Source organism: Kogia breviceps, chromosome 13 (genome assembly GCF_026419965.1).
Source record: "Kogia breviceps isolate mKogBre1 chromosome 13, mKogBre1 haplotype 1, whole genome shotgun sequence".
NCBI classification, from domain to species: domain Eukaryota; kingdom Metazoa; phylum Chordata; class Mammalia; order Artiodactyla; family Physeteridae; genus Kogia; species Kogia breviceps.
The window spans coordinates 78,289,696-78,304,937 of record NC_081322.1 but is presented as its reverse complement, the minus strand read 5'-3'; the positions used below and the strand labels follow the sequence as shown (position 1 = coordinate 78,304,937).

The 15,242-nt window shown below is 38.9% G+C and overlaps 1 protein-coding gene across 1 annotated transcript in view; it reads left to right on the top strand.

Annotated features, from left to right (window-relative positions):
- The window catches only part of SYNE1 (spectrin repeat containing nuclear envelope protein 1), a 451,782-nt gene that overhangs the window by 78,314 nt on the left and 358,226 nt on the right, over positions 1-15,242 (top strand). The window contains exon 4 of the mRNA XM_067011034.1: positions 10,279-10,374. Within this exon, the coding sequence (XP_066867135.1) occupies positions 10,279-10,374 (96 nt within the window). The remainder of the gene's footprint in view (positions 1-10,278; positions 10,375-15,242) is intronic.

The following is a 15,242-nucleotide window of genomic DNA, read 5'->3' as shown; positions in this document are numbered from 1 at the left end:
GTGGGCCTCTCACTATCGCGGCCTATCTAGTTGCGGAGCACAGGCTCCAGACGCGCAGGCTCAGTAGTTGTGGCTCACGGGCCTAGTTGCTCCGCGGTATGTGGGATCCTCCCAGACCAGGGCTCGAACCCATGTCCCCTGCATTAGCAGGCAGATTCTCAACCACTGTGCCACCAGGGAAGCCCAAGAGCACATTTTGTTTTAAGACCAAGTCAGATTCATATACTCCTTTAAAAGGAACACTTTTGATTTTCCATGTTTGTTTTTAAATAATTCAAACTAATAATGACTTTGACATCTTCACAGTCATAAAATATCACTTTGGTGGCTGCTTTTATTCTTCTTCAGTTGTCTTTCCGCCAATGGTGCTAAAAGATAACATGGAAACGCTTTCGAAATTGGAATTTGAGCCCATCTGTTTCCTTGTACACACTTTGGTGGGACTATTCATGAACTAAGATGAGATAAGGAGGCAAAGAGGAAAAAGAAAATGTAATAATACACCCCAGAAACCATTCTTTAATTGATTTTCTAAAACTAGTTTGATAATCTCAAGCATAACGATAAATTAGTTATTTCCAAATATGCAACTGAAAGATTACAAAGAAAATCGTCATTTCAAAATGAATGGCATTTAATTTATTAATAGGATGTATTAATTTATTAATAACAAAGATGTAGCTATAGCAATGTCCATGTGGTTTAATAAAATTTTTGACAATATTTGTCAAAGTTCCTTCTTTTAGGAATGTATTTTGTCTAGTCGTACATCCATTCAATAAATGTTTTTAAATGTTGTTTGTATGCTTGGCAAGATTGTAGAATGTAGCAGTGAACAGAACAGGAAAAGTAACCCCTGCGCTATGGTGTTCATATCCCAATGGGGAGATGGACAGAGAAGAGGGAAAATAAGCTGTTCTGTTGAGAATAGACTGAAGAGGGACATGGGTGGAAGGAGGAAGATAAGGTAGGAGATCGTTGAGTCATCGAGGTGAGAGATGGCCAGCTTGGACCAAGGTCATAGCAGTGGAGGTGGTGAAAAATGGCTGGATTCTAGGGGAATTTTGAAAATAAAGCCAACAAGATTTGTTGACAGATCAGCTGTGGGGTATGAGCAAAAGAGAGGAGTAAAGGATAACCCCAGCTTTGTCCTGAATAAAACAAATAACTGAGGAGTGTGCTTCTTTTAAACTATATAGTGAAAAAAAAATCATTACATGTGAAAGTTATTAAGAGCGGTTTTCCAAGCAGATTTAAAGTTGGGCTGGAGGGCAGTTATTGCCTTTGGGATATGTATTCCAAATTGAATTAAATAATTAAGGAAATGGAAATGGTTATGCAATCTGTCATAGGAAACAGAAAAGAATGGGAACTTTCTTCTCGCTTTTGCCAAGCAGAGGTGGAAGATAATCACAGCAATGCTTTTTTAAAGGGAGTGAAGGAGAAACATATCATACCCAACATTTAACAAAGGAACTACTTCACCTTGTTTCTGGAAATACTGGTAATGTCTACTTAGATTTTCTGAATAAGATAACAGAACCTTTTGGAAGTTGAATTAACTTTATCTGGCTCCTCTCCGTGGCTGTGATCATGATTTTACAGACCTAGTCCAGCTGCTTTGGCATTTTTAGACAGTTCAGTGTGGCGGGCTCCTTGCCAACCATTGGGGGGTGGCTTGCTCCACATCCCCTGGTCAACCTCTCTTCCCTCCCCACTCTCCTCTCGCTTCCTGTTGTTTAGCTTGCTGCTCCTGCCCATCCTATAACTAACTGGAAGCGCATGTGCACACTCTAGGCTGGTCCTGGGATGCGATGTTCCCCCACACCCTGTCTCTCAGCCGCTGAAATAGCTCCCACCTGAAACCTGGAAACCAGAGGCGGGAGTGGTTGGTCTGGCTTGAGAAATGAGGGGCCATCGTGTGCACACAGGTTTCAAGGTGCCCAGAATACACCTTGAGGTCCAGCCTCCGCGTTGAGACCTCTTTATGTACTGCACGGGAGGCCATCTGGGGGATATGTCAGGCCATGATTTTGGATCATTTTCAGCAAGACTGACTGTGCTTGACCATGTGTATGTCTCAAATACAGTAAGGCATTATCTGTGCCATGGGTTCTTTCTTTAGGTCTTTTCCAGTTCAGTGTTATTGGTATCACTAGGTATGCAGCAATCACAAATTTTAAACCCGAGCATATGTATTTATTTAGTAATTTAAAGTAAAATGCTCTAATTTTTGTAGTATAAAATGTTTTAAGAGCTCTTTTCCCCAAGAGGGAAAAGCACTTAGTAAAAGACTGCCCAATAGTTGTGAAACTAAAAGTGATGATGGTAAGTGAGGACCTTGGTTGGTCCTGGAATGAGACGGCTGGTTCAGCCCTTTCCTTTGCTGAGGACTAAACCCTTCATGCTGCAGAGCTCCTTGATAGCCATATGATATTTATCACTAAGGGGCTCTAAGATTCTTGCAGATGCGTAGATACCTGCTGATGGAGCCATGATATGCAGGTAATGTTTCAAGGTAGCTTTGTACTTTTCCACATCACTGATTTCGATCAAACACCCAAAGCTTCTTTCTCCTTAATTGATGCACATGTGCTTGCCCTATTAATGCAAAGTTTAAAATGCTAAAAGTAATTTTAGTACATTAACATTTTATAATTTTGGATATACAGGCAGGCATACACTTGTCCATGCAAAATGACTTTCTTTCTTTCTTCCTTTTTTTTCTTTCCTCCCTCCCTCCCTCTTTCTCTTCCTTCCTTCCTTCTTTTTCTTTCTTTCTTTCTTTCTTTCTTTCCTTCCTTCTTCCTTCCTTCCTTCTTTTTCTTTCTTTCTTTCTTTCCTTCCTTCTTCCTTCCTTCCTTCTCTTTCTCTCTTTCTCTCTCTCTTTCTTTCTTTCTTTCTTTCTTTCTTTCTTTCTTTCTTTCTTTCTTTCTTTCTTTCTTTCTTTCTTTCTTTCTTTCATGTTTGTTTATCAATAATACTCAACTGTTTCTGCCTTCTTCACTTACCAGTATCAATTGATCAAAAGTTTATAAAACATCTTCTCATATTAAATACAGTCAGTTTCCCCTGAAAATGCACACTGGCATCAATAAAGAATACATTTATTAGGACAGTAATAGAGATGCAGACGTACAGAATGGACTTGAGGACATGGGGAGGGGGAACGGTAAGCTGGTACGAAGTGAGAGAGTGGCATGGACATATATACACTACCAAATGTACAATAGATAGCTAGTGGGAAGCAGCGTGCTGCTCCCAGGCTCCTCCAGGGCCAAGTCACCTTGAGGAAACCAAAAAATCGGATCTCTTTTTCTATGAGTTTGTTCATTTGTTTTTGAAGTATCATTGATCTACAGCATTGTTAGTTCCTGATATACAACATAGCGATTCCATATTTCTATACATTTCAAAATGATCACAACAATAAGTCTAGTTACTGTCACCATAAAAAGACATGACACAGTTACTGACTATATTCCTCACACTGTACATTTCATACCTATGACTCATTTATTTTGTAACTGGAAGTTTGTAGCTCTTAATCACCCTGACCTGTTTTTCTCCTGCCAAGAACCCCCTTGCCTCTGGCAACTACCTGTTTTTTCTCTATATCTAGGAGTCTGTTTCTGTTTTGTTATGTTTGTTCCTTCATTTTGTTTTGTTAGATTCCACGTATAAGTGAAATCATACTGTATCTGTCTTTCTGTGTCTGACTTATTTCACTCATCACAATACCCTCTAGGTCCACCCATCATGTTGTCCTAAATGGCAAGATTTCACTCTTTTAATGGCTGAGTAATATTCCATTGTATACCACATCTTCTTTATTCATTCATCTATTGCTGGGCACAAAATATAACAATTCTAAAATCTGTATGGAAACACAAAAGACCCTAAATAGCCCAAACAGTGCTGAGAAAGAACAACAAAGCTGAAGGCATCATACTCCCTGATTTCAAACTATACTATGAAACTACAGTAATCAAAACAGTATGGTACTGGCACAAAAACAGACATATAGATGAATAGAAGAGAATAGAGAGCCCATAAATGAACCCACATGTATATGGGCAATTAATCTATGATAAAGGAGGTGAGGATATACAATGTGGAAAAGACAGCCACTTCAGTAAATGGTATTGAGAAAACTGGACAGCTACATGCAAAAAAAATCAAACTGGACTTCTTTCTCACATCGTACACAGAAATAAATCCAAAATGGATTGAAGACTTAAATGTAAGACTTGAAACCATAAAACTTCTGGAAGAAAACATAGGCCATATGCTCTTTGACATCAATCTTAGTAATTTTTTTTTTTTTGGATATGTCTCCTCAAGCAAGGGAAACAAAAGCAAAAGTAAACAAATAGGACTACATCAGACTAAAAAGCTTTTGTACAGAGAAGGAAACTAACAACAAAATGAAAAGGCTGCCTACTGAATGGGAGAAGATATTTACAAATCTGATAGTGGGTTAATGTCCAAATTATACAAAGAACTCATACAACTCAATATCAAAAAAACAAACAAAATGCTATTGAAGAATAAGCAGAGGATCTGAATAGATATTTTCCCAAGAAAGACATACAGGTGGCCAACAGGCACATGAAAAGATGCTCAACATTGCTGATCATCGGGGAAATACAAATCAAAACCACAATGAGATATCATCTCACACCTGTCAGAATGGCTATTATCATTTCTATATAGTTTTAAAATGTGAGAATTCCTTAAATTTTCATCTCATGCCAAATAGTTATGCCTTTTTTCATCAAAATTATACTCATAATCCTTTTCTCCTGAGTGTTGCAGTTGTTTGTAGGGACATAAAATCAGCATGTGGTATAGCAAACATGGTCATCCTTATATGAATGAAAATATGAAAGTAGATGGTGGATAAGGATTAAACATGTATTGGTACTTATGAACTAGTACAGTGACACAAGTTATTCACACAATGTTAAAGAATGGATTATTTTTCCCAAATACAGGAAATGGTCAGTAAAAATTATGCCAAAAATATCTGTGCTTTCTTAGATTTCATAAAGTTCAAGGAGAAACATTTGATCCCATTTAAGTCCTAAGAGAAATGGAATGAATCTCATTACACGGTGTTAAAAGGGCTGCAAAAATAAAGGGGGAGGAGAAAAAAACAGAAAACAAAAACTCTATGAGATCTGTTCCACTCTTAACTACCAAGGGCATTGCCAGACATGTGCATTTTCCCTGAGTTTCTAGAGACTTTAGACCAGGCAATACTCTGACAGCCAGAATTTAGGGCTTAAACCTAGTTTGAGGAGGGCTTCTAGAAGGGAGTAGCCACAGAAGCCAAGTACCTCTTTCCCTCTTCTTTTCTCCATCTTCCTCTCCCCTCACTCAGTCAGGACATTCCACTCTTTGAGCATCTCAGATTCAGCATGCATATCTGTAGAATATCTAAGTGTGATTCACAGGGCCAACAATTTAATTCTTCCAAATACTGTGCAAAAGAAAGAGCTTATCATAATTTTATCTTAATAAAAAATAGATAGCTGAGGTCTTAAAAAGTTCCCAATAGATTTCTGTCTAGTGCTTGAAACTACAAATTCTCAAGCCGTTGGAACAAACCATATTATCTTTATTTTCCATTAACTCAGGCTCCAGTGAATTACCCTCATTTCTAACTCTTCCTTTTGGCCTCCAGCACCATGACCTGAATCCTTCCAAGTAATCAGATTGATGTTGTGAATATGTATATATATGACAAGAGAGGCATTTTAGATGAAAGGTTTTCTGTTAAAACACCGTTTCAAAAAATAAATGTGATGCTGTCACAATAGTAAAGGTCCCCTCTAGTTGATCATTTGCTATATGTAAACAGTACTTTATACAAAATGGGAAAGCAAAACTTGTCCAATAATTACTAGGACTTTTCTTATTCTGGTGTAATTTTTGATAAATAAAGTGTTTTGATAAATAAAGTGGTTTACACAATATTTACATTATGTACAATGGATAGAAACTGTAGAAAAATAAAGATCATTCTCTAGTATTCACTTTATTTTTTTAATTTAAAAAAAAATTTTTTTTTGTGGTACGTGGGCCTCTCACTGCTGTGGCCTCTCCCGTTGCGGAGCACAGGCTCCGGACGCGCAGGCGCAACGGCCATGGCTCACGGGCCCAGCCGCTCCACGGCACGTGGGATCTTCCCGGACCGGGGCACGAACCTGTGTCCCCTGCATTGGAAGGCGTACTCCCAACCACTGCGCCACCAGGGAAGCCCCTAGTATTCACTTTTAATTAATTAATTAATTTTTATTTATTTTTGGCTGCACTGGGTCTTTGTTGCTGCCTGCGGGCTTCCTCTAGTTGTGGCGAGCAGGGGCTACTCTTTGTTGCCGTGCGCAGGCTTCTCATTGCAGTGGCTTCTCTTGTTGTGGAGCACGGACTCTAGGCGCGCAGGCTTCAGTAGTTGTGGCGCATGGGCTCTAGAGTGCAGGCTCAGTAGTTGTGGTGCACGGGCTTAGTTGCTCCGTAGCATGTGGGATCTTCCCGGACCAGGGCTTGAACCCATGTACCCTGCATTGACAGGAAGATTCTTAACCACTGTGCCACCAGGGAAGCCCTAGTATTCACTTTTGCTAGCTCTTTGCAGGAAAGGTGGCCAGAGGTTTATTTTCTTCCTCTTTTACTGGTTGAGGTAGTAAGTCAAGAATTTATTACATGCTAGGTTGTATAATTCAGAGTGTTGAAAATACAATAGCTGCATATTATTAATTACATAAACATTTTTATTTTAAAGAAGAATATTTTCTCCAATTTCTATTTAGTCTGTTAATAGCCATCAGACTACATCTCTTTACTTTGTGCAGGAAGATACTGGCGAAAAATTTTTCAGAAGCAACTCGTATTTCCTACAAAAAGAGAAATTTTTGCCTCATGTCCTTATTTGTGTACATCTCTCCAAGATTCCAAAAGGTATTTGCAAATAAGCATCTCATATCTCTGTTGAGACATCTACATGTTTACTACCAACTAGTGCTAAGCACTGTGCCTAGTATTATGTATTTCAAGATATATTCAACTTCCTTGTCCTCCAGAAGTCCCATGATCTGAATTCCTGGGCATACAACTTTATAAATAACTATAATGCAATGCGGTCATTATAATCAGAACAAATGCACTTAAGACAAAATAAGTAATTTAATTCTAGTTGGAAAACTGGAAAAGATTACATAAGAGCTCAGTCATAAAAACTGACCAGGAATTTGCTAAATGGAAAAAGAGGGAAGTGAGACTATTCTAGGCATCTCTGTTCTTGAAATAAAAACTACCTACTCTTTTTTTCCCATACACAGGCTAGGAACTCATTCCTTCAACAAGTTTTTAATGAGTTCCTACTGTGAACAGGACATTCAGAAACAAGATGCTTCTATGTGTTGTGCTCTAGTCTGTTTTTGCCTAGAACCTGGAGAACATTTTCTTGACCCATCATATATATGTACTACATTTTAAGAACCATTAATGTGGGCATAGGGACTGCAAAGGTAAATTATTTTTTCTTTTACAAAACTTCATTTATTCATTCAGTCAGTGAGCAATGTGTGTTGAGTGCCTGCCATGTGCTCAACAATGTTTAGGAAAGAACGCTTACCTGCAAGGAAGGATTCAAGAGTCACATCTATCCAGACAAACTTTTGTAAAGAACAGAGGAGTCAGGATTGAGTTTGGTGAATGGCTAGTTAGGAAGAAAGGAGAGAGAGAGAAGGAGAAGAAACCTGTCAACCAGGCAGGCTGATCAAAGAAGTTTGGGGAGGAGCAGCTCAAGGAGAAGTTGGTAGCAACAATGTCCAGTGCAGAGGGACTGATGGGCTACTGACTTGTTCAGCAGTCAGTGCTGACCTCGAGGCCACTTCTAGGAGCGTCTAGAGGTGCAGGGAGCATGTGGGGCACAAGTAGGGATGCAAGAGGACACACATGAGGTGCAGAATGGGGTCGAGAGAAAATGTTCTTCAAAGTGGTAGAGACCTAGGGGCTTCCCTGGTGGTGCAGTGGTTGAGAGTCCGCCTGCCGATGCAGGGGACACGGGTTCGTGCCCCGGTCCGGCTGGGCCTGTGAGCCGTGGCCGCTGAGCCTGCGCGTCCGGAGCCTGTGCTCCGCAATGGGAGAGACCACAACAGTGAGAGGCCCGCGTACCGCAAAAAAAAAAAAAAAAAAAAAAAAAGGTGGTAGAGACCTGTGTATATTTAAAGTCAGAATGGATGGATGGATGCAATTTATCGTTTTTCTGTTTTTGTTTGTTGTTGGGTTTTTTGGGTGTCCAATTTCTTGAACTGTTATTTCATGAATATTCCCTTCTTTGTTTAATTTTTAAAATATATTTTCAGGTTAACACAATACATGAAAAATTTCATTTGTATTTGTTCACAGAATACATCACATATTTATTAACTTTTCCCCTTATTATTCCACTGTATTTGTATTATTAGGATACAAATGGACATTTTGAAAGAGAAATAAACCATATTTTTAATGATTATATATAGCTAATACAATAATTTTGATTCTTATCACATCAGATATTTTGCATTGTAAAGGCTCATTTTATTCCGAATAATTTTATTTATATGCTTAGAATATAAAGTCAGTATTACGTTTTTGCTGTATAAATAGTAAGCAGTATGAATAGTGGAATTTAAAAGGGAAAGCTTGAAAATGAAAACTTATTTTTGAACATGTATTTTGCAGCATGAGAACAAAATGTATTCAGCTGTTCATTTTATAAAGAGAAAAAAATGCATTCACAATTAGAATTGTACCATTCAGAGATAGTAATTCATGCAGTCATAAGAGAAATATAAATGTGGCATATCAGTGGGTAGAGAAAGTCGCATTTCAGTAAAACATTTGGTGATTAAATATCTCTACAAAGAACTTTCTATCTTTCTTCCTTCCTTCCTTCCTTCCTTCTTTCTTTCTTTCTTTCTTTCTCTCTCTCTCTCCCTCTCTCTCTCTCTCTCTCTCTCCCTCCCTCCCTCCTTCCCTCCCTGCCTTTTCTTTCTTTCTCTCCCTTCCTTCCTTCTTTCCTTCCTTCCTTCCTTCCTACCTCCCCCCGCCTTCCTTCCTTTTTCTTTCTTGATAGAAAGAAAGACAATTGAAAGTCAAGTAGACAGCATTAGGCCTATAACATGTTCAGTGAGAATTAGAAAAGGAAGGAAATTAGAAATTAGAAAAGGAAGGAAATTATAATTAAATTAATTAGAATTAAATTAAATTAGAATTAAATTAGAAAATATAATATAGAAATATAATATAATAGAAATATAATTAAATTAGAAAAGGAAATATAATGAAATATAATATAATAGAAATATAATTAAATTAGAAAAGGAAGGAAATTAGAAAAGGAAGAAAATTATAAATTTTTAAAAATTCATATTCTGTGAGAAATCTGAGGGCACCTAATTACTGTTGACCATCAACTTTGACATCATCTCTTTTTTACTTTCTTCTGAGGCAAGAGATACCTAATTTCAAGATTTCATGAACTCTAGTGTGCTAAGTATTTTCATAATCTTCATAAAAAAACAAAAGACCCTCCACGAGTTGAAAATGGGCTTTGACTTATTTCTCCAGTAGTGGTGATAGCTTTGCCCTGATTGGTCTGTACTCTTGTGCCTTTGATCCTTTGGGTTCAATGCCACACTGTGAGAGAGGTTTGCTGGATTTGCCAGCGTGTGCAACAGAACGGACGTGGCCAGTTAACCCACAGGAGGTTCAATCTGTCCCTCTGGCTGTGCTAACAGTGGTCCCAGAGCAGGTCACTGAGTCAACAAGGTTTCCCTGGAGAGAATGTTCAAGGCGATTTGGTGCCTGCCTCAGTCCAGTAATGTCCTCACTCAGGGGGAAGGTACGGAGGTCGGTCCAGTTTATCTGGGTACCACCTGTTCCCTGTTTACGTCCTGCTTTAACCTCTCTCGTATCTTTTATGTTTATAGTATCCTCTTTTCCTTCCCTTATCCCACACCATCCCACTCCTGTCAAAACTCCCTTTCTAGCAAGACACTGGTGTGTATGTGAAAGCCCAAGCATGAGGTTCTTGAATGTTAAGTTTACGTCCAAAGGGTCGTTTTTCTCTTTGCAGCTATCAAAAGGTAATTGCCAACCATATCCCAAATAAAGGACTTTGGCGTTTAGACATTTTTCTTCAAATTTTGCAGGAGTGAGTAACAAATGTCTGACAGAGAGTAAGAGAAGCATTTTTTGCATTTATTCATTTTTTTTATTTTATAGCGGAAACCCCCAATGGTAGTAGATGATCTTTTTGAAGACATGAAAGATGGTGTGAAGCTGCTGGCCCTGCTGGAGGTCCTGTCTGGGCAGAAGCTGGTAAGGATGTTCTCTGTGACCACATTTGTCAAACTGCTCCCATTTGGAATTTGGGGGCTATGGAGTTGGGAGTATAAGGGGTGCTACCCATGTAAGAGAAAGTTTTTCTCTTTTGCCGTTGGTAATACACAGGAGGCACTAGTCTATCGGTCACTTCTGGGAACAAGGAATAAATTTCCTTTCTCATTCCTGCACACCTGTAGTAGATTGAAAACATTATGTATAGTAGTAGTAATCCTAGAAGTAAGAGTAAGGAACTTCATCGATAATCAGTCCTGGTTAACTACTGCATCTGTAAGGCATCCAGGAAGATTTGTTGGAAATTAACATCTAATGCACTTTAAGTGCTTACTTTCCATTTGGAAAGCATTATTGGTCCATTATCTGTGTATTTATATAGTTGTTGAAAATTAAGCCTTGAAATCAGCATGGCATTTTTCATCTGCTTATGGACATTGTCTGTCATCAATTGTTTGTAATAGAAACAGCATGTTCAAAATCATTTGTTGTTAAGCTCAATGGAACCAGCAGAGTGAAAAACAAATTGACAGTGACCTATGAAATCTATTTCTCTACATTACTCAAATAATAAAATATTTCTTTCTTTCTGGCTTATGTTTTTTCATTTCAGAGTAGTAGAGAAGTAAGTAGTTTGCAAACATAGATTATTTACGTGACGTTTACCATAATTTTTAGAAGGCTCTCAGGAAATAATCTTCAGAATGTTGTATAATGCACTAGACATGGGGTCCAAAATTGGGGGTACTTATTTTTTCTTAATCTGTTGCATCATGACAAAGAGCTACACAGTCATTATTACTTGGATAATTGATTTTTTTAGAAGTGTTTTTGCCTGATGGTAAATTTCCAGTTCATTTCCTGCGGGGAGCCTTCACCATAGCTTTTGTAACAGAGTTGTTTCTGGGAAGATGCAAACCGATAATAATAATTTTGTGTAAGTCATTATCTACTTGAATTCATATTATAGCAGATGCTTGTGGTGCCCCCAGCACCATCTCAGATCACCTCTGATTCCAGTAGCCGCAGGAGTGGACATGATCTACACCCTCCATCAGCATCTCAACTCAAGCACTGGCAGCCTGTCTCTGGGTTTCTGCCCTCAGGGCTTTTATCCAAGCTGTGAGTTGCACAAGGCAGCCCTGAAGTGTGGGAGAGTTAATGATCCCAAAGGGGATGGGAGTCTGAATAAAAATTGCAGCCATGGGCTTCCCTGATGGCGCAGTGGTTGAGAATCCGCCTGCCGATGCAGGGGACACGGGTTCGTGCCCCGGTCCTGGAAGATCCCACGTGCCGCGGAGCGGCTGGGCCCGTGAGCCATGGCTGCTGAGCCTGCGCGTCCGGAGCCTGTGCTCCGCAACGGGAGAGGCCACAGCAGTGAGGGGCCAGCGTAGCACAAAAAAAAAAAAAAAAAAAAAAAAATTCCAGCCTGGCATTTGTAGGAGGGATGATTCCAAGGCTTATTTCACACATGAGGTAGAGTGCCCCATTGGATCCCCAGCAGAACTGGGCCATGGTTGCCCATTGTGGAGACCCTTAATAGCACATCGTACTATTATTGATGATTATTTATTGATTTTTCCTCCTTCCCTGTCTCACTCTCCATGCATCCTCACTCCTGCTACCTGGGGTCACCTCCTCGGTCACCTGCATGCACCCGTGTTCTTATCTCAGTCTCCGCATTGGGAGAAATCAAAGAAGACACATATGAAAAGCCAATTTGGAATAAACAGATATATGCATGAGCTAAATAAACTGGATTAACATTAGGATGTGGGAGTCATCGACCTGAAATATATACTCCCTTGGTGGCCTGTTGTAACGGGCTATCTTCATATACCCTCCTGAATTAAGCTATTTACTTGAATTGAAGGAACCTTCATTACAATTCAAATGGGTATTTAAGAAGCCTGCCATTCTAAGTGTCATTATGATTCTGCCATTGTACTCAGACAACAGTATACAGAAACCTCAATGGGCATTACCTGCCAAGCTAAGTGATTCTAGAAAGAGTGTATATTTTGATACAAGAATCCTACTTCTGTTTAAGTGCCCTACTCATTCAGATGGGGTTACAATGATAGGATCTGGAAGCTAGAAGCAATTTCAGAAAGAATCTCAGCATTCTCATTTAACAGGTAGAAAAACTGAGACACAGAAGGACAGTTTCTGATGTCACCTTTATTATTTATTTTTACTGAGCCCTTCAAGATTCTGAATTATATAAAATGAAATTACTCTGAAATTATAAATAAACCATTGCAATAGTTCTTTAAATTTTGTACATGTAGACATTTTGGTTCACGACCACATTAAGATGAAAAGTATCATTTAAAGGACTGAGTATCCAAGGCATTCCTGTAGAGCTTTCAAAGACAGAATGTGAACAAAAGCATTTCCCTCAGGAGCATTAGCGCTGTTCGGGAAATCTATAATTATCTCATACATACAACTCTATTAAAGTGCACTATACTTTAACATCATGATTCACATAGCCCAGGACTCTGACTGACCACCATCATCTGGGAAATTCAGCCAAATACCTTAGTATTCCCTTTACCACCAGCATCTCAAGGTAAGGGAGGACTCTCAGTATCTTAGTTTCTTTTAATAACCTATTGTGACTCTCTTGTCTATGATTTTATTTCAGATACTAGGGAGTTTTAAGTTTTTCTAATTATTATTCTTGGATTTCTCTGTGCCCTTTGATTATTATTTGTAGAACATTTACTCTTTGAATGGATCAGTGATTATATATCTTTAATCACACATAAAGATAGGAACACTAAATTTAATTTTATACTTAGGATTTTTTTAAGAATGTGAAGAATTCCATAGAAAAATTAAAAATAATAGAAGCAGGGCTTCCCTGGTGGCGCAGTGGTTGAGAGTCCGCCTGCCGATGCAGGAGACACGGGTTCGTGCCCTGGTCCGGGGAGATCCCACATGCCGCGGAGCAGCTAAGCCCGTGAGCCATGGCCGCTGAGCCTGTGCGTCCGGAGCCTGTGCTCCGCGACGGGAGAGGCCACAACAGTGAGAGGCCCGCATACCGCAAAAATAAAAAATAAAAAAAAATAAAAATAATAGAAGCAATATGAATAGAGCTTAAGGACTGCAGAGAAATTCATTTCTTATCCATTTTGTTAACCTTCTGTATAGTATTTTTAAAGACTCCTTAACACTCTGTGTTCAAGAGGAACCTAAAAATCCACTTAAAAGTACACATGGGCATTCTTAGGAAATTGGGAGCATTGAAGGCCCCTGCACGTTCACCAGGTAACTTTGTTAAACATCAATCATATATTGAGAGTAGAACTCAAGTCTGCAGCTGGGTTTGGCATTATATTTTGACTGTTCAGCTAACATATCTGGAGTCTCTATAAAGGATAAGGCACTGCCTTTGCCCTCTAAGGAGAACAAAGATGAATGGGGTATGGCTGGTGCCCTCAAAGAGCTTGTAGCCTGGTAGGGAAGATCACTGTATTGCAGATTTTTTGACAATGGCCATTCTGACATGTACGAAGTGATATATCACTGTAGTTTTGATTTGCATTTCTCTAATGATTAGTAATGTTGAGCATCTTTTCAGGTGTTTGTTGGCAATCTGTATACCTTCTTTGGAGAAAAGTCTATTTAGGTCTTCTACCCATTTTTGCATTGGGTTGTTTGTTTTTTTGATATTGAGCTGCATGAACTGATTGTATATTATGGAGATTACTCCTTTGTCAGTTGCTTCATTTGCAAATATTTTCTCCCATTCTGAGGGTTGTCTTTTCATTTTGTTTATGGTTTCCTTTGCTGTGCAGAAACCCTGAGAAAACCATAATTCAAAAAGAGTCATGTACCACAATGTTCATTGCAGCACTATTTAATAGCCAGGACATGGAAGCTACCTAAGTGTCCATCGACATCTGAATGGATAAAGAAGATGTGGCACATATATACACTGGAATATTACTCAGCCATAAAAAGAAATGAAACTGAGTTATTTGTAGTGAGGCAGATGTACCTAGAGTCTGTCATACAGAGTGAAGTAAGTCAGAAAGAGAAAAACAAATACCATACATTACCACATATATATGGAATCTAAAAAAAAAAAAAAGTTCTGAAGAACCTAAGGGTAGGACAAGAGTAAAGACGCAGACTTAAGAGAATGGACTTGAGGACATGGGGGGGGGAAGGGTAAGCTGAGACAAAGTGAGAGAGTGGCATTGACATATATACATTACCAAATGTAAAATAGATAGCTAGTGGGAAGTGGTCGCATAGCACAGGGGATCAGCTCGGTGGTTTGTGACCACCTAGAGGGGTGGGATAGGGAGGGTGGGAAGGAGATGCAAGAGGGAGGGGATATGGGGATATATGTATACGTATAGCTGATTCACTTTGTTATACAGCAGCAACTAACACAACAATGTAAAGCAATTATACTCCAATAAAGATGTTAAAAAATAAATAAATAAATAAGTAAGTAAGTAAACAAATGGGGCCTAATGAAACTTAAAAGCTTTTGCACAGCAAAGGAAACCATAAATGAGATGAAAACATAACCCTCAGAATGGGAGAAAATATTTGCAAATGAAGCAACTGACAAGGGATTTATCTCCAAAATGCACAAACAGCTCATGCAGCTCAACATCAAAAAAATAAACAACCCAATCAAAAATTGGGCAGAAGACCTAAATAGACATTTCTCCAAAGAAGACATACAGATTGCCAACAAATGCATGAAAAGATGCTCAACATCACTAATTATTAGAGACATGCAAATCAAAACTACAGTGAGGTATCACTTCACACCGATCAGAATGGCCATCATCAAAAGATCTACAAACAATAAATGCTGGAGA